The sequence below is a fragment of the Ornithorhynchus anatinus genome, chromosome 21 (assembly GCF_004115215.2).
Source record: "Ornithorhynchus anatinus isolate Pmale09 chromosome 21, mOrnAna1.pri.v4, whole genome shotgun sequence".
Taxonomy (NCBI): Eukaryota; Metazoa; Chordata; class Mammalia; order Monotremata; family Ornithorhynchidae; genus Ornithorhynchus; species Ornithorhynchus anatinus.
Genome location: NC_041748.1, coordinates 2,871,172 through 2,894,916, shown reverse-complemented (window position 1 = coordinate 2,894,916; position 23,745 = coordinate 2,871,172). Strand labels below are relative to the sequence as shown.

The window sequence follows — 23,745 nt, the reverse complement described above, 5'->3', positions numbered from 1 at the left end:
CCCTCTCTGCTCTCCCTCATCCTCCTCTTCCTCTCCTCCTCTTCTCCCCCTCCTCCTCTTCTCCTCCCCCTCATCCCTTTTCTTCTTCTCCTCCCCCTCCTCTCCTCCTCCCCCTCTCTCCTCCTCTTCTTCTTCTCCTCTCCCTCCTCTTCTCCTCTTCTCCCTGTCCCCCTCTTCTCCTCCCCCTCTTCTCCTCCCCCTCTTCTTCTCCTCCTCCTCCTCCTCTTCTTCTCCCCCTCCTCTTTTCCTCCTCTTCTTCGCCTCCTCCCCTCCCCCTCCTCCTCTTCTTCTTCCCCTCCTCCTCTCCTTCCTCCCTCCACCCACCCCCCCCCAAGTCTCTCCCCCTCCCCCGGCGGGTTCGGGCGTCTCTTACCTGAAGCCAGGACCCCCGACCACGGCTCCCCAATCCGGACCCACTCGACTTCACTTTCCCCTCCGATTTATCCAGGGCCTTGGGGGCGGGGGCCCGGGGGTTGGGGGGGGGCGAGGAGGAGGAGGAGGCCGCCCCCCGCCCACCCACGCAGGGAGGAGATGCAGAGGTCCGGGAGGGGAGGGGGATGTGAGGATGCAAGGTGGTGGTGGCGATGATGATGAGGATGGGGGGAGAAGGGGGGGATCCCCGCCCCCGGACAGAGCCTGAGCCGAAAGGAGGAGCCCCCTTAGAGATGGTACCCACCGAGCGATGGCTGGCTGGCTGGCTGGCTGGATGGATGGATGGATGGATGGATGGAGAGAGACACGCACACAGAGAGCGAAGGAGAAGGAGGGAGATGCGGGAAGCCAGGGGAGGGAGGGGGGGAAAACCCTCCCACGCGGGGGGGGGGAGGCGTGCGAGGGAGAGACAGAGACCGCCAGAGAGACAGGGAGAGACAGGGAGAGACGCACGGGGAGAGAGGGAGGGAGGGAGGGAGGGGCCGAGGTCCAGCTTCTTCCCACCAGCCACTGCTGGAGTGTCGGAGATTGCAGGAGCGGGAGGGAGAGGGAGACCGCAGGCGGAGGAATTTCCCCCGCCGCCTCCGGTCTCCCCGCTCCCCCCTCCCCCCCGGGGCTTCCCTCCCTCTTCCAGCGTCCCCTCCGCCCCGCCCTTAATAATAACAACACTGAGGATGCGTTTGCCGAGGGCTTATTAGGTGCCGAAGCGCTTAGAACAGTGCTTGGCACCTAGTGAGCGCTTAACAAATGCCCACATTGGTATCGTTCTACAAGGTAATTAGGTCGTCCCCACGTGGGGCTCGCGATCTTCATCCCCAGAGGAGGGAACTGAGGCCCAGAGAGGTGAAGCGGCTTGCCCGAGGTCACACGGCAGACGAGTGGCGGAGCCGGGATCGGAACCCGGGACCTCTGACTCCCAAGCCCGGGTTCTTGCCACTAAGCCACGCTGCTTCTCAGACTCCCCTTCCCCCTCTCCTCGGGGGGGGGGGCAGCTGGGGACCCCCCCCCGCCCCCCTGTGTGACTCTGGGTAAGTCACTTCCCCTCCCTGGGCCTCGGTTTCCTCATCTGCAGGATGGGGAGAGTCAGATCCGCCTTTCCTACCTGCCTCGTGGAGTTGTTTCGAGGGGCGAGAGCCGAGGAGAGAATAAAAGCGAGGCTCTCTCTCGCTCACCCACAGCATAAAGCTGCCAGGGGTTAAGAGTCCGGGGGTCTGGGGGAGTCCGGGGTTGGGGGGAATGTGGAGGGTCTGCCCGGGGGGGCCTGAAAGTCCTGGGGACCTGGGGATCTGGGGGCCTGGGCGATCAGGGAGGTCTTGGGGCCCGAGGCGTCTGGAAATCTGGAGGCCTGGGGGGCCTGAGGGTTTGGGAATCTGGGGGTCTGGGGAGGTTGAGGGTCTGGGGATCTGGGGGTCTGGGTTTCTGGGGGGTCTGAGGAATCTGGGGGTCTGAGAGTCTGGGAATCTGGGAGTCTGGGGGTCCTAAGGGGCCTGGGGAGGCCTGGGGGGCCTGGGAATCTGAGGGTCTGGGGGGGGTCTGGGAGCTCTGAGGGGCCTGGGGAGGCCCGGGAAGCTGGGTGGTCTGGGGAGGGTCTGGAAGACCTGAGGGTCTGGGATCCTGGGGGTCTGGGGGCGTCTAAGGGCCTGGGGATGGTCTGTGGGTCTTGGGGGAGGGGCTGTCCTGGGGGGGCCGAGGACCCGGGAACCTCGGGCCCTGGGGGCGGGGGGGGGGGTCTGAGAGTGTGGGGGTCTGGGATCCGGCGGCCTGGGGGACGGCGGAGGGGAGGGGGGTCTGGTGCATCCGAAAGGATGGGAGACGTGGGGAGTCTGAAGGTCTGAGGGGGTCTGGGGGCCCTTCCAGAAAAGCAAATGGGGAGACTCTGCTCCTCTCTCCCCTCCCCTCCCCTCCCCTCCCCTGCGCCCCCCACTCCCTTCTCCACAAATCTCCCTGTCAATCTCGTCCCCCCCTTTTCCTGTCCTGCTCTTCTCCCGCTGATTGAATTCCCCGTTTGTCTGCCGCCTCCCTCCTTCCCTCCCTCCCTCCCTCCCGGCTCTCTTCCGCTACACTGGATTCGGTCTTATTTATTTTGGGATTTATTCTCCACCTTTCCCATCGTCTCCCGCTCCCCTGGCCCCCGGCTTCTCTCGGTTTATTCCTTCTCATTGATCCTCTCTCATTCTTCTCGTCTCCCCCCTTCTCCCCTGCCTATCCCCCCCTCTTCTCCCCGGCTGCTTCGCCTCTCTCCTCTTTGTGCTTTCTGGGATCGTCTCTTCCCCAGCCTCCGCTCTCCCTCTCTCCCACTCTCCCTTTCCCTCCCTCCCCCTCCCCCGGCCTGTCTCCCTCTTTCTTCCTCTCCATCCCTCCTTCCCTCCCTCTTCCTCCCTCTCTCCCTCCCTCTCCCTCCCTCTCTCCCTCCTTCCCTCCCTTACTCCTCTTTTTCTCTCCCTCTTCCTTCCTCTTTTCCTCCTTCCTTCCCTTTCTCCTCTCTTTCTCCCTCCCTCCTTCCTTCCCTCTTCCTCCCTCTCCCTCCCTCCCTCCCTCCCTTTCTCCTGTCTCTCTCCCTCCTTCCCTCTCTCCCTCCTTTCCTCCTCTTCCCTCCTTCCCTCCCTTCCCCCTTTCTCCCTCCCTCTTCCTCCCTCCCTCCCTCCCTCCCTTTCTCCTCTCTCTCTCCCTCCTTCCCTCTCTCCCTCCTTTCCTCCTCTTCCCTCCTTCCCTCCCTTCCCCCTTTCTCCCTCCCTCTTCCTCCCTCCCTCCCTCCCTCCCTTTCTCCTCTCTCTCTCCCTCCTTCCCTCTCTCCCTCCTTTCCTCCTCTTCCCTCCTTCCCTCCCTTCCTCCTTTCTCCCTCCCTCTTCCTCCCTCTCTCCCTCACTCTCTCCTTCCTTCCCTCCCTTACTCCTCTTTTTCTCTCCCTCTTCCTTCCTCTTTCCCTCCTTCCTTCCCCTTCTCCTGTCTTTCTCCCTCCCTCTTCCTCCCTCTCTCCCTCCCTCTTCCTCACTCTCACCCTCCTTCCCTCCCTTTCTTCTCTTTTTCTCTCCCTCTTCCTTCCTCTTTTCCTCCTTCCTTCCCTTTCTCCGCTCTTTCTCCCTCCCTCCTTCCCTCCCTCTTTCTTCTTCTCCCTCCCTCCTTCCCTCCCTTTCGCCTCTCTCCCTCCCTGCTTTCCTCCCCGTCTCTCTTTCCCCCTCTCCCTCCCTCCCTTCTCCCTTTCCCTCTTTTTCCCTGTCTCCCTCCCTCTCTCTTTCCCCCTCAGTCCCCCACTCCTTCTCTCCCTCTCGTTCTCCCTCCGCCCGCCCCCTCCTCTCCCTTTCTGGTCTCGGCTCTCTCTCCCCGAGGACTCTCTCTCCATCTCTCCATCATCTCTCCGCCTCTCTGTCCCCCCTTACCCTTAGATCCCCCCCCCGCCCCCGCCCCTCCGCCCCTCCGCCCCAGTCCCCTTTCCCTTTCATGCCGTTTTGCATTTTTACCATTTCATCCTTCCCCACGGGGCTGTCCCCCTGGCCTTTTGATTCATAGCGGGCCAGAGGCCTTGCCTAATTCTTTCCCTAGTGTTTAGGACAGTGCTCCGCACCAGCGGGACCCTAATAAATGCAGTTCCCCGTCCCGGGGTCACCCCGGGCCTTTGCCCTCCACCTCCCGGGCTCCTGCCCGAGCTTCTTCTGCCATCCGTCTCTGTACCCGCTACCCCTTCCTCCGGCCCTCTCTCCCTCTCCGCCTTTGTCTGTCGGAGTTGAAAGTTAGCAGCCTTCCCCACTTCCTTTCATCTCCCCTGCACATTTGTAAAACGGCACAGGGCCTGAAAAACCGTGACATGAACAACTAAAGAACCGCACACCCAATCTGGGTTTCTGTCAGCTGGAGTGGAGAAGGAGCTGCCTGTTTGCTTTTTTTTATTTTTTAATCCCCCGGGAGGAGAAGAATAACAACAACGGGGCTCCTTCAGCCCTTACCAGGTGCCGGGCACCGTCCTAAGCGCTGGGGTGGAGAGAAGCTCACGGTCTCAATTTCCCAGACGAGGTCACGGAGGCCCAGAGGAGTGAAACGACTCGCCCAGGGTCACGCGGCAGGCGAGCGGCGGAGCGGGGTTTCGAACCCTCGACCTTCGGACCCGGGCCCCGGGCCCTGGGCGCCGTGGAGGGGATCGGAGTCGTCATATTCCTTAAGCGCCTACTCCGCGCCGGCCGACCGATCGATCGTTGGTGGCTACTGAGCGCTTTGTGCGTGCAGAGCACTGTGCTGAGCGCTGGGGAGAGGGCGATACGGCAGAGTTCGGAAGTAGACACGTTCCCCGCCCGCAGTAACTGTCGTATTAAGCGCGGCTCGCCGCGGGGAGGGGATGTGTCGGTCGACGGTTGCGGTCTCCTCCCCCCAGCGCTCGATACAGTGTTTTGCGCACTGTGGACGCTCGGTGAATGCAATCGAGTGAGAGAAAACAATGTGCCAACCTCTGGGGAAGATCCAAGGTGACCGGGGCCCCCACGGGGTTTGCGGCCTAGGCAGGAGGGAGAAAAGGGATTGAATCCCCATTTTACGGGCGAGGAAACCGAGGCCCGGAGAAGCGAAGTGACTTGCCCGAGGTCACACGGCAGAGAAGTGGCCGGGATCCGAACCCGCGGCCTCTGACGCCCAAGGCCGGGTTCTCGCCAGGAGGCCGGGCCCGATCCCTCGCAGCCGTCCGCCCCGGTCCGTCGGCCGCCTCTGGAAGACGGGGACGAAGACCGTGAGCCCCGCGGGGGACAAGCCGATGGCTCTGTAGCCACCCCGGCGCTCAGGACAGCGCTTGCCACCTGGTAAGCGCTCGGTACGGTGCTCCGCACGCGCCGGCCGCTCAGTCCACACGACCGAACCAGTGAACAGATACGACGGTGGTGATTATGGGGGCGCCGGGGACCGAGGGCGACCGGGGGACGGACCCGGACGGGGGGGGGGGGGCGTCCGTTACGTCCGAAGCCGAGCGAACGCGCGGCCTATTTATGTATCTGCGGAGAATTAATTGTCGGGCGCCGGCAAGGAGCGGATTATAAATTAGAATCATTTTCGCCAGGCGAGGCCCATTCGTCTTCTCTCAGAAAGGGCTTGTCACCGCCTCCTGACTAATTCCCGGTGAACGCCGCCTCTTCTCGGCTCCCGCTTCTCTCTCCCGCTCTCCCGGGGGCCCCCTCCCCGCCTCGCCCCCCCCCACCCCGGACCCTTCCCCTCCCCGGTGGCGGGGAGAGGACCCTGGCGTCCCCGCGTCCCCGGATCCACGCCTCGGCTGCGGCCTAGTCACTGGCGGGCGGAGAGGAGAAGCGGCTCGGCCGAGAGGAGAATAAAAATAATAATAATAATAACGACGATGATCACCATACTTGTTAAGCGCCTCGCCCATCTCATCCCCATTTTACGCCTTTCTCTCACGGCATCTGTTCAGCGCTCACTAGCCGCCAAGCACTGTCCTAAGCACTGGGGAAGAGACAAGGTCACCGGGTCGGACGCAGTCCCCGTCCCAGGCGGGCATCCCGGGCTAAATCGGAGGGAGGAGGATTTCATCCCCACTCGACGCATTCTATTTTTCTGGCATCTGTTAAGCGCTCACTCTGTGCCGAGCACTGTTCTACGCGCTGGGGGAGATCCAAGGTCATCGGGTTGTCCCACGTGGGCCTCGCCGTCTTCATCCCCATTTGACAGACGAGGGAGCAGAGGCCCGGAGAAGTGAAGCGACTGGCTTAAGCTCACCCGGCGGACAGGTGGCGGAGCCGGGATTAGAACTCGGGTCCTCCTGACTCCCCGGCCCCGGCTCTACCCGCTACTCCAAGCTGCCTCTCGTTATTACTATTACTATGATTATTATTAACTCCAAACTACTCAGGTCAGGCACAGTCCCCGTCCCACGTGGGGCGCACGCAATCCCCATTTTCCAGATGAGGGAACTGAGGCCCAGAGAAGCGAAGGGACCGGCCCAAGGTCACACGGCAGACAGGGGAGGAGCGGGGATTAGAACCCGGGTCCTTCTGACTCCCAGGCCCGGGCTCTACCCACTAGGCCGGGCTGCTTCCCTGTTCCCCCCGTGCTCCATCCCCGCTCCGTACCTGTCCGATTAGCGCTCCGTCCCCGTTCCCCGTAATAATAACGATTATGAAAATAATGACGGTACTTGTTAAGCGCCTACTATGTGCTGAGCACTGTTGGAAGCGCTGGGGGAGATACACGGTTACGGGGTTGCCCCACGTGGGGCTCCCAGGCTCCATCCCCGTTGTCCAGAGGAGGGAACCGAGGCCCAGAGAAGTGAGGCGGCTGGCCCAGAGTCACACAGCGGAGCCGGGATTAGAACCCATGACCTCTGACTCCCGGGCCCGGCCTCTTGCCACTGAGCCAGTGCTCTATCAGTGCTCCATCCCAGTGCTCCATCCCCGCCGCCTCCTCTCCCTCTCCGGGTGCCCGCGAGGGGGGACGGGGGGGAGTCATTCGCTTCGTTAACGGAGAGTTTCACGGAACCACCGCGTTGCTAATTAGCAGAGGAGAGAATATCAGCATCGTTAACAGACTCCAAACATTTGCACCGGCTATCTCCCCAGCTCAGCCAGAGAGGGGGAGGGCAGAGACAGAAAGAGACAGAAGGAGACGAGAGATGAGAGACGGAGAGAGTTGGGGAGAGACAGAAAGTGAGAGAGATGGAGAGAAAAGGAGATGGACACAGAGAGAAAGAGAGAGGAGGAGGAGAAGGAGACAGAGAGAGAATCAGAGAGATGGTCACAGAGACAGAGAGAGGCAGAGGAGAGAGACAGAGAGAGAGGAACACAGAGAGAAAGAGTTAAAGGAGAGAGACAGAGTTGGAGAGAGACAGAGACATAGAGAAAGAGGGTAGAGACAGAGTTGGGGAGACAACAGAGAGAAAAAGACAGAGAAAAAGCGAGTCAGAAAAGGAGAGAGACAGTGTTGGGGAGAGATGGAGAGAAAGAGAGAGACAGAGAGGAAGGGAAATTAAGAGGAGAGAGACAGAGTTGGGGAGCAAGAGAGTGAGGCAGAGACAGAGTCATAGAGAAAGAGAGAGTAAGAGGAGAGAGATAGAGTTGGGGAAACAACAGAGAGAAAGAGAGAGTCAGAGAGAGACAGAGAGAAAGAGGAGAGAGACAGAGTTGGGGAGACAGCAGAGAGAAAGAGAGAGTCAGAGAAAGAGTGAGTCAGAGAGAGAGGCAGAGTTGGGGAGAGATGGGGAGAAAAAGAGAGACAGAGAGGAAGGGAAATTAAGAGAAGAGAGACAGAGTTGGGGAAAACAACAGAGAGAAAGAGAGAGTCAGAGATAAAGAGAGAAGAAGAGAAGAAGAGAGATAGAGTTGGGGAGAGACAGAGAGAGTCAGAAACATGGAGAAAGAGAGTCATAGAAGGAGAGAGACAGAGTTGGGGAGAGACAGAAAGAGAGTCAGAGAGAGACAGAGAGAGATGGAGTTGGGGGGAGAGAGAGAGAGACTGACAGAGAGAAAGAGAAAATAAGAGGAGAGAGCCAGAGTTGGGAAGAAACAGAAAGAGAAAGAGGAGAGAGACAGAGCTGGGGAGACAACAGAGAGAAAGAGAGAGTCAGAAAGAGAGAGACATAAAGGGTGAGTCAGAGAAGGAGAGAGACAAAGTTGGGGAAAAACAGAAAGAGTCAGAGACAGAGAGAAAGGGAGTCAGAGAAGGAGAGAGATGGCGTCGGGGAGAGAGAGAGAAAGAGACAGTCAGAGAGAGACAGAGAGAAAGAGAAAATAAGAGGAGAGAGACAGAGTTGGGAAGAAACAGAAGAAGAAAGACGGAGAGACATAAAGAGAGAGTAAGAGAGAGGCAGAGTCGGGAGACAACAGAGAGAAAGAGAGAGTCAGAGAAGGAGAGAGACAGAGTTGGGGAGCGACAGAAAGAGAGAGTCAGAGAGAGACAGAGAGAAAGAGAGTCAGAGAAGGAGAGAGATGGAGTTGGGGAGAGAGAGAGACAGTCAGAGACAGACAGACAGAGACAGGGAGAAAGAGAAAATAAGAGGTGAGAGAGTTGGGAAGAAACAGAAAGAGAGAGGCAGAGGCAGAGACATAGAGAAAGAGAGAGAAAGAGGAGAGAGACAGAGTTGGGGAGACAACAGAGAGAGAGAGAGAGAAAGTCAGAGACACGGAGAAAGACAGAGCAGAGAAGGAGAGAGACAGAGAGAGTTGGGAGAGACGGGGAGAAAGAGACAGAGAGAGACAGAGAGAAAAAGAGATGGACAGAGAGAGAGTCAGAGAAGGAGAGAGACTGAGACGGAGAGAAAGACACAGTCACAGGAGAGAGACAGAGAGGTGGGAGAGAGAGGGAGAAAGAAAGTCAGAGAGACTCAGAGAGAAGAAGAGAGGGACACAGAGAGAAAGAGAGAGGCAGAGAAGGAGAGAGACAGAGAGAGAGAGTAAGAGGAGGGAGACAAAGAGAGTTGGGGAGAGACAGAGAGAAAAGGAGCATCAGAGAGAGTCAGAGACGCAGAGAAAGAGAGAGTCGGAGGAGGAGGGAGACAGAGAGAGCTGGGGAGAGACAGAGTCAGAGATAGAGAGAAAGAGAGGGGCAGAGAGAGATCCAGAGGCAGAGAGGTGGAGACAGAGAAATAGAGACAGAGACAGAGACTGAGACACAGAGAGAGATCCAGAGGCAGAGAGCCAGACATGGAGACCGAGGCACAGTCAGAGACTGAGACACAGAGAGAGATCCAGAGACAGAGAGAATCAGAGGGGAAATCCAGAGACAGAGAGGGAGACCGAGACATAGTCAGACACAGACAGATCCAGAGACAGAGAGAGACAGAGGGAAATCCAGAGACAGAGCGGGACACATGGAGAACGAGAAATAGAGGCTGAGACACAGAGAGAGAGATCCAGAGACAGAGTCAGAGAGAGATTCAGAGACAGAGAGAGTCAGAGGGAAATCCAGAGACAGAGAGGGAGACATGGAGACCGAGACATAGTCAGAGACAGACAGAGACCGAGGCACAGAGAGAGATCCAGAGACAGAGAGAGATTCAGAGAGAGACAGAGACGCTGCGAGAAATGGGGGGAAGAGATTCAGAGACAGAGAGACAGAGAAAGAGAGACAGAGGGACAGAAACTCTGCCATAAGCCCTACGTGGGACAAGCTGAGGAGCTTGTAGCTTCCCCAGCGTTTAGAACAGGGCCTGGCACAGGGTAAGGGCCTAACGAATACCGCGCCGGTTATTGTTATTCACCGCAGTAGAGACGGGGAGTTGATGTGATCGGGGATTTTTCATTATCCCGAGCGGCGTGAAAATGAGAGCTGGCACCGGAGGCTAAGCCCAACGTTTGGGACAAGGTGAAAGCAGCGTAGCCGGGGGGCGGGAAAGCGGGGAGATTGCTGGGGCCCAGAGGAGCGAAGTGACGGGGCCAAGGTCACACGCCGGACAACAATAATAATAATAATAATGATGATGATGATGTTGGCATTCGTTAAGCGCTTACTGTGTGCAGAGCACCGTTCTAAGCGCTGGGGGAGATCCAGGGTCACCGGGTCGTCCCACGTGAGGCTCACGGTTAATCCCCCTTTTACGGAGGAGGCAACTGAGGCCCAGAGAAGCGAGTGACTCGCCCACAGTCCCACAGCTGACGAGTGGCCGAGCCGGGATTCGAACCCATGACCTCTGACTCCGAAGCCCTGGCTCTCTCCACTGAGCCACGCTGCTTCTCTAATGATGATGGCATTTGTTAAGCGCTTACCATGTGCCAAGCACTGTTCTAAGTGCTGGGGTAGATGGACCCAGCCCCACGTGGGGCTCGCAGTCTTGCCCCCACCCCCACCCCCATTTTCCAGATGAGGCGACTGAGGCCCAGAGGAAGTGAAACGACTCGTCCAAGGTCACCCGGCAGGCAAGCGGGATTAGAACCCAGGACCTCCCGCCTCCCGGGCCTTTTCCTGCCCGCCCGATCTGTCCCCCTTCCTCCTGCCCCACAGTCCCTCTCTTAAGCGGCGCGGCTCGGTGGCAAGAGCCCGGGAGGCAGGAGGCCCTGGGTTCTAATCCCGCTTGGGTGACCTTGGACGAGTCGTTTCACCTCTCTGGGCCTCAGTCGCCTCATCTGTCAAATGGGGAGGCAGACCGGGAGCCTCGCGCGGGGCGACCTGATGACCCGGGATCTCCCCCAGCGCTTAGGACAGCACTCGGCACGTAGTAGGCGCTTAAGAAAGACCGAAATTATTATTGTGACGGTCGCCTTCTCATTGGCTCATTGGACAGAGACCAAAATTATTATTATTATGATCCTCTTCTCACGGGCTCATTGGTGTCCCATCCCTGCTCCCCAAATTCCTCCCTCCCCCGCAGGGACGATTTTCCCGCTGGGAAGCGTTTAATCCACTGCAGTTCCGAGGCCCGCTCCCGCTCCCGGGAAATTCTCCCCTTTAACGGTATTAATTTATCGGATCCCGGTCTTTAATAAACATCATTATCCCATCGCCAGCTGGGATTCTGCAGATGAAACAGGCCGGAAGGGCCCTTTAATTAATAAAGTCACCTTGATCGATCCCCACGATCGGAATTGGGGATGAAGACCGTCTGAGCCTCACGTGGGTCACCCCAGCGCTTAGGACAGTGCTCGGCACACCATAAGCGCTTAACAAACACCCACATTATTATTATTATTAGATAACATTAATGAATTATATAATTAGATTATTATTATTAGATAATAATAATCGGATTATATAATTACAGAGTATGACGTCGGCGTCTGTTAAGCATTTACTATGTGCCCAGCACTGTTCTAAGCGCCGGGGGAGATCCGGGGCCATCAGGTGCGGCTCCCGGTCTTCATCCCCGTTTTCCAGATGAGGTCACCGAGGCCCAGAGAAGGGAAGTGACTCGCTCACAGTCACACGGCTGCCGAGCGGCGGAGCCGGGATTCGAACCCACGACCGCTGACTCTCGAGCCCGGCGTCTTGCCCCTGAGCCACGCTGCTTCCCGGATGGGTCCGTCCATGCTATTTACTGGACGCCTTCGGAGCGGCGCGTCGAGCGTCTGGGAGACTGCGATAGACGATTAGACCGCAGGCCCGTCAAAGGGCGGGGACCGTCTCGATCTGTCCCGATCTGTCCATTCCAAGCGCTCAGTACAGTGCTCTGCACATAGTAGGCGCTCAATAAATACTATTGAATGAAGGGAGTTGGTAATAATGATAATAATAATGCCGCTATTTGTTAGGCGCTTACTATAGGCCGAGCATAACGATAGCGGTAGTCGTGAGGCGCCTACTACGTGCCGGGCACTGTTCTAAGCGACGGGGGAGAGACGAGGGCAGCAGACGGGGCAGACGGGGGAAACTGAGGCCCGGAGAAGGGAGGTGACCGGTCCGAAGTCACCCAGCTGACGGGTGGCGGCATTAGAACCCACGACCTCGGACTCCCGAGCCCGGGCTCTACCCGCTGAGCGAAGCCGCCTCTTGGGGAGGGCACCGAAAGTTGGTTTTCGGCTGGGCCTTCTCTCCCAGCGCGTCTTCATTCAAGAGTATTTATTGAGCGCTTACTATGTGCAGAACACTGTACTAAGCGCTCGGCATTTGTTAAGCAGAGCACTGTTCTAAGCGCCGGGTCATCGGGTCGTCCCACGGGAGGCTCCCGGCCTTCATCCCCATTTTCCAGATGAGGGAACCGAGGCACAGAGAAGTGAAGTGACCGGCCCCCGGTCCCACAGCTGACAGGGCGCGGAGTCGGGATTCGAACCCATGACCTCGGACTCCCGAGCCCGGTCTCTTCAAACTGAACCACGCTGCTTCTGACAATATTTGTTAAGCGCCCACTATGTGCTAAGCACATAGCACATAGGTGGGAGATACGAGGTCACCAGGTGGAACCCAGTCCCTAAGAAGGAGGGAGAACAGGGATCGCATCCCCATGGAATCGAGGAGGAAACTGAGGCACAGGGAGGGGACGCGCTCAATAAATGACCGAATGAGTGGGGGGAAGCAGCGGGTACAGCCCGGGCCTGGGAGTCAGGAGGTCCTGGGTTCTAAACCCGCCTCCGCCCCCCTCTCTGCCGCGTGGCCTCGGGGAAGTCACTTCACTGATCATGGGTTCGAATCCCGGCTCCGCCGCATCACTTTAGGCAACTCACCTCCCTTCTCTGGGCCTCTGTGACCTCGTCTGGAAAATGGGGATGGAGACTGGGAGCCTCACGTGGGACAACCTGATGACCCTGGATCTCCCCCAGCGCTCAGAACGGTGCTCTGCACGTAGTAAGCGCTTATCAAACACCAACATTATTATTATTATTAACAAATACCACCATTACTATTCTTATTCACTCCTCTGGGCCTCCCTCATCTGAAAAATGAAGCCCGGGAGCCCCGGGTGGGACCCCCCGATGACCCTGTATCTCCCCCAGCGCTTAGAACAGTGCTCGGCACATAGTAAGCGCTTAGTAAATATCACTTTTATCGTTATTATCAATATTATAACCCCCCGGGGGCAAAGGTCATCCGGTTTCGGAGGCCGGGCGAAGGGTGAGCGTCCTGGCCTCCTCCGTCCTCCCCCAGCCCGTCTCGTTTAGCACCGGGCCGGACGCCAAGGCAGCGGGGGAGACGCCACTGTAATAAACTCCCCTCCGCCTTAATTTATGGGGCACGAGGGCGGCCGTGAGTAATTAACTATTAATAAAAGCATTAGCGAGCTCACCCTGGGGGCGGTTTAATTCGCCGGGCCTCCTGCCAGGCCCGGTCGATTGACGCGTTGGAATAGGCCCTCGCAGGCGTTCAGCACAGCGCTCTGCGCTCCGTCGGTGCTCAGTCAGGCCACCGACGGCGATCGAATAATAACAATAACAATAATGTTGGTATAAAAGCACCGTTCTAAGCGCTGGGGGGCATACAGGGTCATCGGGTCGTCCCGCGTGAGGCTCTGGGTCTTCATCCCCATTTTCCAGATGAGGTCACTGAGGCCCAGAGAAGTGAAGTGACTCGTCCACGGTCACACCGCTGCCAAGTGGCAGAGCCGGGGTTCGAATAATCATTTTCCAGACGAGGGAACCGTGGCCTGGAGAATCATAATAGGAGCGTGGCTCGCTGGCAAGAGTGTGATTCATTAATTACGAATACCAATATTATTATTAATTAAGAGCGTAACTGATTAGACCGCGAGCCCGTCAACGGGCAGGGATTGTCTCTCTCTGTGGCCGAATTGTCCATTCCAAGCGCTTAGTCCAGTGCTCTGCACACAGCAAGCGCTCGATAAATACTGCTGAATGAAAGAGGCCGGGCTCGGGAGTCAGAGGTCATGGGTGCGAATCCCGGCTCTGCCCCTTGTCGGCCGGGTGACTGCGGGCCAGTCGCTTCGCTTCTCCGGGCCTCAGTGACCTGATCCGGAAAATGGGGGGTGAAGCCCGGGAGCCTCACTGTAAGCCCGTCAAAGGGCAGGGACCGTCTCTATCTGTTGCCGACTTGTTCATTCCAAGCGCTTAGTCCGGTGCTCTGCACATAGTAAGCGCTCGATAAATACTATTGAATGAACGACCCGCTGCCCCTGGATCTCTCCCAGCGCTTAGAACGGTGCTCTCTGCACATGGTAAGCGCTTCCCTTAAGCAGCGTGGCAGAGAAGCAGCGTGGCTCAGTGGAAAGAGCACGGGCTTTGGAGTCAGGGCTCATGAGTTCGAATCCCGGCTCTGCCACTCGTCGGCTGGGTGACTGTGGGCGAGTCACTTCACTTCTCTGGGCCTCAGTTCCCTCATCTGTAAAATGGGGATGAAGACCGTGAGCCCCACGTGGGACAACCTGATTCCCCTATGTCTACCCCAGCGCTTAGAACGGTGCTCGGCACATAGTAAGCGCTTAACAAATACCAACATTATTATTATTATTCCCAGATACCAACACCATTATTATTATTGACGATGATGATTTGAAAAAAAGATGGATGGCGGCATTTGGGACACCATTGGTATTTGGGGAGTGCTCATTTCACGCCAAGCTCCGGGGGTTCGCTGGGAGACGCCCCCAGTTTGCAGGGGAAAAGGGGATACTGAGGCCTGGATGGAGGGGGGGGGGGGGCCGCGCAGGAGAATCTGCGCATGCGCACCAGCGCCCCCCGTTCCCACGATCGCACAGCGCCCCCTGCCGGCGCCGCCTCCACTCGACACCTCTTGCTATTTCTTCTTAATGATCCCTTGTATTCATCATCATCATCATCATCATCATCATCATGATGGTATTTGTTCAGCGCTTACTATGTGCAGAGCACCGTTCTAAGCGCTGGGGTAGACACAGGGGAATCGGGTTGTCCCACGTGGGGCTCCCAGTCTTCATCCCCATTTTCCAGACGAGGGAACTGAGGCCCAGAGAAGTGAAGTGACTTGCCCACAGTCACACAGCTGACAAGTGGCAGAGCTGGGATTCAAACTCGACGTTGGTATTTGTTAAGCGCTTCCTACGTGCAGAGCGCTGTTCTAAGCGCTGGGGGGGAGATCCAGGGGAATGGGGTGGTCCCACGTGAGGCTCCCGGGCTTCATCCCCCTTTTCCAGATGAGGGAACTGAGGCCCAGCGAAGGGAAGTGACCTGCCCACAGTCACACGGCTGACAAGGGGCAGAGTCGGGATAATACTAATCTAGTAGTACGTTATATTTGTATAAGATGGTACATTATTGATGTATGGTGGCTCAGTGGGAAGAGCCCGGGCTGGGGAGTCGGAGGTCACGGGTTCGAATCCCGGCTCCGCCGCTTAATGTTGGGATTTGTTCAGCGCTTACTATGTGCAGAGCACTGTTCTAAGCGCTGGGAGAGACACAGGGGAATGAGGTTGTCCCACGTGGGGCTCCCAGTCTTCATCCCCATTTTACAGATGAGGGAACTGAGGCACAGAGAAGTTAAGAGACTCGCCCACAGTCACACAGCTGACAAGTGGCAGAGCCGGGATTCGAACTCATGACCTCTGACTCCCAAGCCCGGGCTCTTTCCACTGAGCCACGCTGCTTCTCCTATGGGTGTGTGTATATATATATATATATGGGTATATAAGACGACGAAATTAGTCATATTAGCATTAGCATAATTAATGAGAATGTTAACGTAGTATTCTAACACGCCAATACTAATATCTTAGTCTTACATACTCATATATACCGTATCTATACTCTATGCACGTCACAGGTGGTACATATACTATTACTTGATACATCTATACTAAGATATATTAGTGACCTCATCTGTCAAATGGGGATGAAGACCGTGAGCCGCTCGGGGGTCAACCCGATGACCCCGTATCTCCCCCAGCGCTTAGAACGGTGCTCTGCACATGGTAAGCGCCTAACAGATACCAACGTTATGATTATTATTCTAAGCTCTGGGGTAAATACGACTCCTCTGGGCCTCGGCTCCCTCCTCTGTCAAATGGGGACGAAGACCGGGCGGCCGATGACCTGGCATCCACCCCGGCGCTTAGAACAGTGCCGGGCACATAGCGAACGCTTCACGGGCACCGTTTTCATCACGGGTTCATCGGGTCGGACCCGGTCCCCGTCTCGATCCCCATTTTCCGGGCGAGGGGACGGGGGCCCAGGGAAGTGAAATGACTCGGCCGAGGTCACCCGGGAGGCGAGCGGCGGAGCCGGCATTTGAACCCAGGCCCTTCTCTGGCTACCGAGCCACGCCGCTTCTCCGAAGGAACGTCTCCGTCCCGTCTCACCCAAGTCCTTGACGCCGCCTCGGTGCCCGGTACGGCGGCCGGCACGTAGTGAGCGCTTCCCGAATACCGTCGGTTCCGTCTTACGCTGGTCCAGGGACCCCTCGCTCTCTCTGCCTACGAGTCCCTTCTCGTCTAGGAGTGATAATTGGGGCATTTGAGCACCCACTCTGTGCCAAGCGCTGTACTGAACGCCAAAGTCGATGCGAGCAGTTCGGGTCGGACGCGGTCCCCGTCCCCATTGCCCAGGTGGGGTAACTGAGGTAACCTCTTTCCCACCGCCCGGTCACTCGCCCCGAGGGGCGGCGGGGCCTAGCGGCAAGAGGCCGGGCCCGGGGGTCGGAGGACCCGGGTTCTGATCCCGGCTCCTCCGCCGGCCCCGGGCCGGTCGCTTCCCTTCTCCGGCCCTCGGTTCCCTCACCTGGAAAACGGGAAGGACGGAGACCGGGAGCCCCACGGGGGCCGGGGGCCGGCTCCGATTTGCGCGTTATCGGCCCCGGCGCCCGGTACGGGGCCCGGCACGTAGTAGGCGCCTAACCAAAGCCGTCATCACCGACGAGGGAACCGGAGAAGGACTCGCTTCGTCGGGCCTCGGTTTCCTCACCCGCCAAATGAGGATTCAATCCCCGTTCTCCCTCCCAACTAGACCGTGAGCCCCGTGGGGGACCTGATCTCCCCCAGCATTCAGTCCAGCGCTTGCCACGTAGTAGACGCTTAACGATAATAATAACGTTGACGTTTGTCCCCGTTTTACAGATGTGGGGTGAGGCCCAGGGGATAATAACGATGATGGTGTTAAGCGCTCGCTACGTGCCGAGCGCCGGGGGAGATACGAGGTCATCGGGTGGTCCCCCCGTGGGGCTCCCGCTCTTCCTCCCCGTTCTCCCGCCGGGGCAACTGAGGCCCGGAGATGGGAAGCGACTGGCCCGAGGTCACCCGGCAGACGCGCGGCGGAGCCGCGACCAACGCGACGGTCGTGGGCGTCGTAGTTAATAGCGACGATAACGATGTTGGTACGCATTAGGCGCTTCCTATGTGCCGAGCACCGTTCTAAGCGCTGGGGGAGACACGGGGGAAATCGGGTCGTCCCCCTTGGGGCTCACGGTCTTCATCCCCGTTTTCCAGAGGAGGGAACCGAGGCAGCGAGAAGTGACGATGCCGACGACGGAATCTGTCAGGCGCTTACTCCGTGCCGGGCACCGTTCCGAGCGCCGTCGTCGGGTCGTCCCCCGTGGGGCTCCCGGTCTTCGGCCCCCTTCGCCGGAGGTCACCGAGGCCCCGTCCCAGGTGACCCCGAGGGCACCGACCCCCTCGAGGTCAAACGCGACCTCTCGGAAGCGAGGGCGGGCCGCGGCCCCCACGACCCAGACCGCCAGATCGCCGGCCCGAGCCGGGAACGCGGAAGACGCCCCTCGCCCCCTTGCCGAGCCGATTAGGAACGGGGGGGGGGGGGGGGGGAGGGAGGGCAGAGATCGGAGAAACCGAGGCCGGAAGCCGGACCGGCCCGAGGGCGCGGGCGATAGACACCGGCCGCCTCTAACCCTCCGCGCAGAGGAACGGGATCGGCGGCGGCCGGCCGCGGGCCGCCTCCGTCCGGAGCGTGAGGGGGGCGAGGAGCCGCGGGACGGGGGAGCGTGGGGTCGGAAGCCGGAGGCTCCGCCGTGGGTACGCGCCGTTTAAAATGGATCCGACGTCTAAGCGGGGGCCTCCCGAGCGGGCCGGGGACGGGGCGGGAGCCGACCGCCTCGCCGGAAGCGGGTAACGCGTAACCGGGTTCCACGCAGAAGTGGAACTCGTACGTGGACGGAAATCATTAGCGTTGAACGCCAGAGTGGATTTAACGCGACGGCGGATCCCGCCCCGGGCGGGGCGAGCACCTGGCGGGAGCCGGCCGCCTCACCGCGTCGCGAGGAAATCGTAAGGGGGCTGGGGTGTCCGCCCACACGCGGGTATCGCGGCGGTGCAGTCCTCCCGCTGACGCCACGGTAATAACGATAACGTCGGTATCTGTTCCGCGCTTCCTATGTGCCGAGCGCCGTTCTAAGCGCTGGGGGAGACGCGGGGGAATCGGGTCGTCCCCCGTGGGGCTCACGGTCCTCATCCCCGTTTCACAGATGAGGGAACCGAGGCACCGAGGAGTGACTCGCCCACAGTCACACGGCTGACAAGCGGCCGAGCCGGAATTCGAACCCACGACCTCTGACGCCGAAGCCCGTGCTCTTCCCACTGAGCCGCGCTGCTTCTCGTATTCCATATCCCTCCCAGAGGGGAAGCTCTGACGCCGTGTTTCCCCCCAAAAAGGGAAGGCCGATTGTCGCGTCTAAATAATTGATTCGATTCGCCCCGCGGAATGAATTCTATACAAAACTCGGGTTTTTCCGTCCCCGGCCTCTCTCTCGGGGAGGAGGAGAGGCGAAGCGACCGGCCCGAGGTCACCCGGGGGCGGAGCCGGGATTAGAACCCGGGACCTCCGACTCCCGGGCCCGGGCTCTCGCCGCGGTCCGCGTCCCCGTCAACTCTCTCCTCTCCTTTCCCCGGCCCGCGCCGGGGCAACCGGGCGAGCGAAAGCCGGGCGGGCGTGGAGGGCGAGGAGGGGGGCTTCTCGGTGACCGGCGCGATGATGATGTTGGTATCTGTTAGGCGCTCACTACGTGCCGAGCACCGTTCAAAGCGCTGGGGGAGACACGGGGGAATCGGGTCGTCCCACGTGGGACTCACGGTCTTGATCCCCATTTTACAGATGAGGCGACGACCCCGACGACTCGAGGGTCCGCTCCGGGGGGCCGGCGGCCGGACGCGCCACCCCTCATCTCCCTCGCCGGCCCCGGGGACCCCCGAGCCTCCACCCGGAGTCCGGCCTCGCCCCCGGCGTCCCGAGGAGACCCCTCGGCCGCCCCCGGCCTCCGCGAGGCGCTGGCTCCGTGCCGGGCAGCGTCCCGAGCGCCGGGGGGCGGGGGGATGGACGGTCACCGGGTCGTCCCCCGTGGGGCTCGCGGGCCTCACCCCCCGGGAAGAACAATCGTCACGACGACGGTGTCCGCGCCGCGCTTGCTCCGCGCCGGGGGAGATCCGAGGCCGTCGGCTCGCGGGCTTCGCCCCCGTTGCCCGGCGGAGGGACGCGAGGCCCGGAGAGGCGAGGCGGCCCCCGGCCTCCCGCCGTCCCGGGGTCGGGGTCAGGGGCGTCCGGCGGCCCCCCGGGGCCGGGCCCCGGCGGCCTCCCCGCCGCCTCGGTCCCGCGGGGGGCCGTCTTCGTCCTCCGGGTCGTCGTCGTCGTCGTCCTCCCGGCTCCACAGCAGCAGCTCGAGGTCGGGGTCCGCGTGGGCTCCTTTGGGCGTCCGGGGGTCCGGCTCACCTGCGGGGGCACCGGGGGTGGGGGGGGGGGGTTGGCTCACGCGCGAGGGGCGCGGCCGGTAAATACGACGTCGGCTCCCGGGGGGCGGGGATAGGGTCCGCCAGCTGTCGTCCTCGCCCAAGCGCTCGGCGCGGCGCTCCGCGCACGGCGGGCGCTCGATCAATACGTCGGCCCCTCGAGGGCGGGGACGGGGTCTGCTTCCCCTCGTCCTCGGCGCGGCTCCCGTCAACTAACCCCGCGGGAGTCCGGCGGGCGCTCGGTACGTAGCGGCCGGGGGTCGGGGGAGGGGGGAGGGAGGGCGGGCGGGGGAGACGCCCCGACCTTTGGCGGAGAGGGCCTTGAGGGTGACGTGCAGAGAGATCCCGGACAGGCAGATGGCGAAGCCCAGCCAGTTGAGGAGGTTGATCTGGTCGCCCAGCCAGTGGGCCGCCATCAGCAACGTGCACACCTCCTGCGGGGACGGAGCGCGATCCGGGGGGCCGGGCCGGGAACGTCCCCGGGGGGCCGGAGGCCGGAGCGGCGCGGGGGAGACGCGGAGACGGCGAGAGACGGGGACGCCGAGGCGACGGAGGAGGGACGGAGGCGGCGAGAGAGCGGGGGAGAGGCAGAGACGGCGGGAGAGGGCCAGAGACGGACAGGGACGGAGACGGGGCGGGGGGGGGGGGGCACGGGGACGACGGAGGAGGGCCGGAGACGGTGAGGGGGCGGGGGAGAGACGGAGACGGCGAGAGAGGGCCGGAGACGGCGGAGGAGGGGAGACGGCGGGAGAGGGCCGGAGACGGTCAGAAAAGGAGACGGGGACGCGGAGACGGAGGAGGAGGGCCGGAGACGGGGAGGGAGAGACGGAGACGGCGGGAGAGGGCCGGAGACGGACAGGAATGGAGACGGGGAGAGGGGGACGGGGACGCGGAGACGGCGGAGGAGGGCCGGAGACGGGGAGGAACGGAGACGGGGAGACGGAGACGAGGAGAAGGACGGTGAGAGGGGGACGGACGGCGGGAGGGGGACGGGGACCCGGAGACGGCGCTTAACGAATGCCCCGGCGATGCCGCCGCCGCCGCCGCCATCTCGGGCCCCGTGCGGGACGGGGGCCGCGTCCGACCCGCTCGGCCCGGACGACGACGACGACCACCGCGGTGTCCGGAAGCCCTCGCGACGCGCCGGGGACCGTACCGAGCGCCGGGGGCGGGGGAGACGAGCCCATCGGGGAGGGGAGGGGACGGAGGCCCGGAGCCTACCGAACGCCGTACCTTGAAGATGCCCGCGATGGAGAGGGTGAGGCTGGAGGTGCGGGAGACGAGGAGGAACTCGGAGAAGCCGAGGCCGAAGGCGAGCAGCCCCCCGCCCAGCAGGGCGCAGAGGACCCCCGCCAACGCCCCGGCGCCCTCCGCCCGGAACAGCTTCCGCGACGTGGACAGGGGCAGGCCTGGGGGGACACGGGGAGACGGGGAGGGAGGGGCCGCCCCCCCGGCCCCCCCGCCCCCCCCCCCCGCCGACCGCGACCCCTCCGTTCCATCGCCCCCGGCGGGTTACGCGCTCACTAGGCGCGGGGCGCCGTCCCGGGCTCTCCGATCCCTTCGCGGCGGGCCGGAGGCTCAGAGGGGGTCCCGGGTTCTAATCCCGGCCGCGCGTCAGCGGCGTGACCCCGGGCCGGTCCCGGCCCTCCTCCGGAAAACGGGGACGGGGCCCGGGACCCCGTCACTCCCCCGGCCTACCTTCGACGGCGGCGAAGAGGGGGAAGAGGCCGAGGAACATGAGGGGCTGCAGGTGGAACATGGTGTCGATGGGGTTCTGGAGCCCTGCGGGAGACGGGACGGGCGGGGGGGGGGGGGGGGCGGGCGGACGGACGGACTCCGGCGCCCGCCCCGCGCCCGGCCCCGGGCCCGCGGGGGGCCTCCTACCGAGCTCGGCCTTCTGCAGGAGCATCTGGGTGAGGGTCCAGCGGGCCCCGCCGACGAAGGAGGCCGCCAGCACCAGGGCGAAGCCGTCCGCGTCGAACTGCGTCGACTTATACGTGAAGAGGAAGAGCCCCGCCGCCACCAGGACCACCACCAGCACCAGCCCTGCTCGCTGACACACAGAGGACGCCCGCCTCGCCCACCCCGGCCCGCGCCCGCCCCTCCGGTCCCTCCGCGCCCGGGGGGGGGGGGGGGGGGGGGCACGGCGGGAGCGGCCGGACCGTCGGCCGGGCGCCCCGGGGCGAGGACGCGCCGATCGCCGCCGGGGAGGAGGGGGGTCTCACCGGCTCCTCCAGCCTGAAGATGAGCGAGAACATGAGGATGAAGAGGATGGCGGACGACTTGGTCATGGTGTACCTGCCGGAGGGACGGGGTCGGCGCGGCCCGGACGGGGACCCCTTCCCGCCGGAGACCCCCCCTCCCGGCCCCCCCAGGGACTCACAGGGAGACGGTGATGTAGAGGAAGCTCCAGTTGGACAGACCCACGTCGAGCACCGTGGCCAGGGCTGACGGGGAGACGACCCCCGCGGGGGATCTGAGGCCCGGGAGGCCGCCCTCCTGCCCCGGCGCGCCGTACGTCCCGCCGGACCCCCCGTACCTGTGGGGGCCACCCTGCGGAGGTAGTCCGGCCAGCCCAGGACGACGCGGGCCCGCGCCTGGAAGCGGCTGAGCGCCGTGCGGGCCAGGGCCGACGAGGCGAAGATGACGGCCAGGTGCAGCAGGGTCATGAAGAGCGGGAAGTGGAAGCTCTGCGGAGCCCCCGGGGCCGTCACCGCCCGCCCGCCGGGGCCGCCCGCGCCCCCTCCCCACCCGCCCCCCCCCCCGGCCCCCGAACCCGGTACCTTCATGAGCCACTTGTTGTAGAAGGTGATGCCGATGGAGAAGCAGTAGTAGAAGAGGACCAGGCCCAGGGTCAGCGGGACGCGAGCCAGGAAGGCCGGGCGGGCCGGCCGCAGGGCCATGGTCTCCCGGGACGCCGCCCGCGCTCCTCCGGCCGCGGTCTCCGCCCTGCGGACGCGACCCCCGCGGCTTGACGGGGCCGGCACTTTCCCCCTCCCCCTCACGGGATCCGGCCGCGGTCCGCGGACGAGGAAACCGAGGCGCGGACGGGGGCTCGCCCGGAAGAGCGGGCGACGCTCCCCCCGATCTTGACTCTATTTATCTCGACTCTATCTATCGCCATCGTTCCCGTCCGTCCGTCTCCCCCGATCGGACCGTGAGCCCGTCGGACGGCAGGGACCGTCTCTATCCGTGGCCGACTATAATAATAATGTTGGTATCTGTTAAGCGCTTACTATGTGCCGAGCGCCGTTCTGAGCGCCGGGGGGGACGCGGGAATCAGGTCGTCCCACGTGGGGCTCCCGGTCTTCATCCCCATTTGACAGATGAGGTCACCGAGGCACCGAGAAGCGAAGCGACTCGCCCACGGTCCCCCGGCTGACGCGTGGCGGAGCCGGAATTCGAACCCACGACCTCTGACTCCCAAGCCCGGGCTCTTTGCGCTGAGCCGCGCTGCCTACGAGTCAGACGACCGGGGCTCCGCCGCCCTTCCGCGCCGCGACCTTCGGTCCGGCCCGCCGGAGACGACGCGGCCCGCGGGTCACGGGGTCACGGGTTCTAATCCCGACTCCGCCGCCGGGTGACCTTGGGCCGGTCCCTTCCCTTCTCCGGGCCTCGGTTCCCTCCCCTGGAAAACGGGGCCGGGGCCTGGGAGCCCCCCGGGGGCCGGGGTCCAACCCGGTGACCTCGGATCCTCCCCCCAGCGCTCGGCACAGTGCTCGGCGCACAGTCGGCGCTTCAAAAATACTATTTTTCTTAGGATGATGAGTCCCTGGGCCTCGGTTCCCTCGTCTGTAAAATGGGGATGGAGAGCGTGAGCCCTCGTGTCCCACTCCGGCGCTTAGTACAGTGCCCGGCACGTAGTTAGCGCTTAAGAAACACCATCGTTATTACTATTCTGCGAGCCTCAGTTGCCTCCTCTGCACAACGGGGATGAAGACCGTGAGCCCCTCGTGGGAATGAGCCCCGGCGCTCAGTACAGCCCCTGCCACATAGGAAGCGCTTCCCAAACACCATGACGACGACGACGACGACTCCCCGGGCCTCGGTTTCCTCCTCTGCAAAATGGGGATGGAGACCGGGAGCCCCCCGGGGGCCGGGGCCTGGGTCCGACCCGATGGGCTCGTCTCCCCCCCGGCGCTCAGTACAGAGCCTGCCACTTACTAAGCGCTTCCCAACCCCCATCACGATGATGATGATTCCCTGGCCTCGGTTTTCGCATCTGCAAAATGGGGGTGGAGACCGTGAGCTCCTTGGGGGATGGAGGCTGCGTCCAGGCGCCCCCCCCCCAGCGCTCAGTACAGTCCCTGCCA

General features: G+C 62.0%; 1 protein-coding gene across 1 annotated transcript in view; it reads right to left on the bottom strand.

Annotated features, from left to right (window-relative positions):
• Positions 1-22,348, bottom strand: part of LOC114806187 (cadherin-22-like) — a 43,249-nt gene extending 20,901 nt beyond the window's left edge. Inside the window, exons 1-10 of the mRNA XM_029049576.2 lie at positions 22,216-22,348; positions 21,972-22,122; positions 21,816-21,879; positions 21,658-21,730; positions 21,317-21,485; positions 21,131-21,214; positions 20,666-20,841; positions 19,737-19,866; positions 19,265-19,415; positions 1,535-1,617 (exon numbers count right to left, since the gene is read on the bottom strand). Of these exons, the coding sequence (XP_028905409.1) occupies positions 1,535-1,617; positions 19,265-19,415; positions 19,737-19,866; positions 20,666-20,841; positions 21,131-21,214; positions 21,317-21,485; positions 21,658-21,730; positions 21,816-21,879; positions 21,972-22,122; positions 22,216-22,335 (1,201 nt within the window). The 5' untranslated portion in view covers positions 22,336-22,348. The remainder of the gene's footprint in view (positions 1-1,534; positions 1,618-19,264; positions 19,416-19,736; positions 19,867-20,665; positions 20,842-21,130; positions 21,215-21,316; positions 21,486-21,657; positions 21,731-21,815; positions 21,880-21,971; positions 22,123-22,215) is intronic.
• Between the last annotated feature and the right edge of the window lie 1,397 nt (positions 22,349-23,745).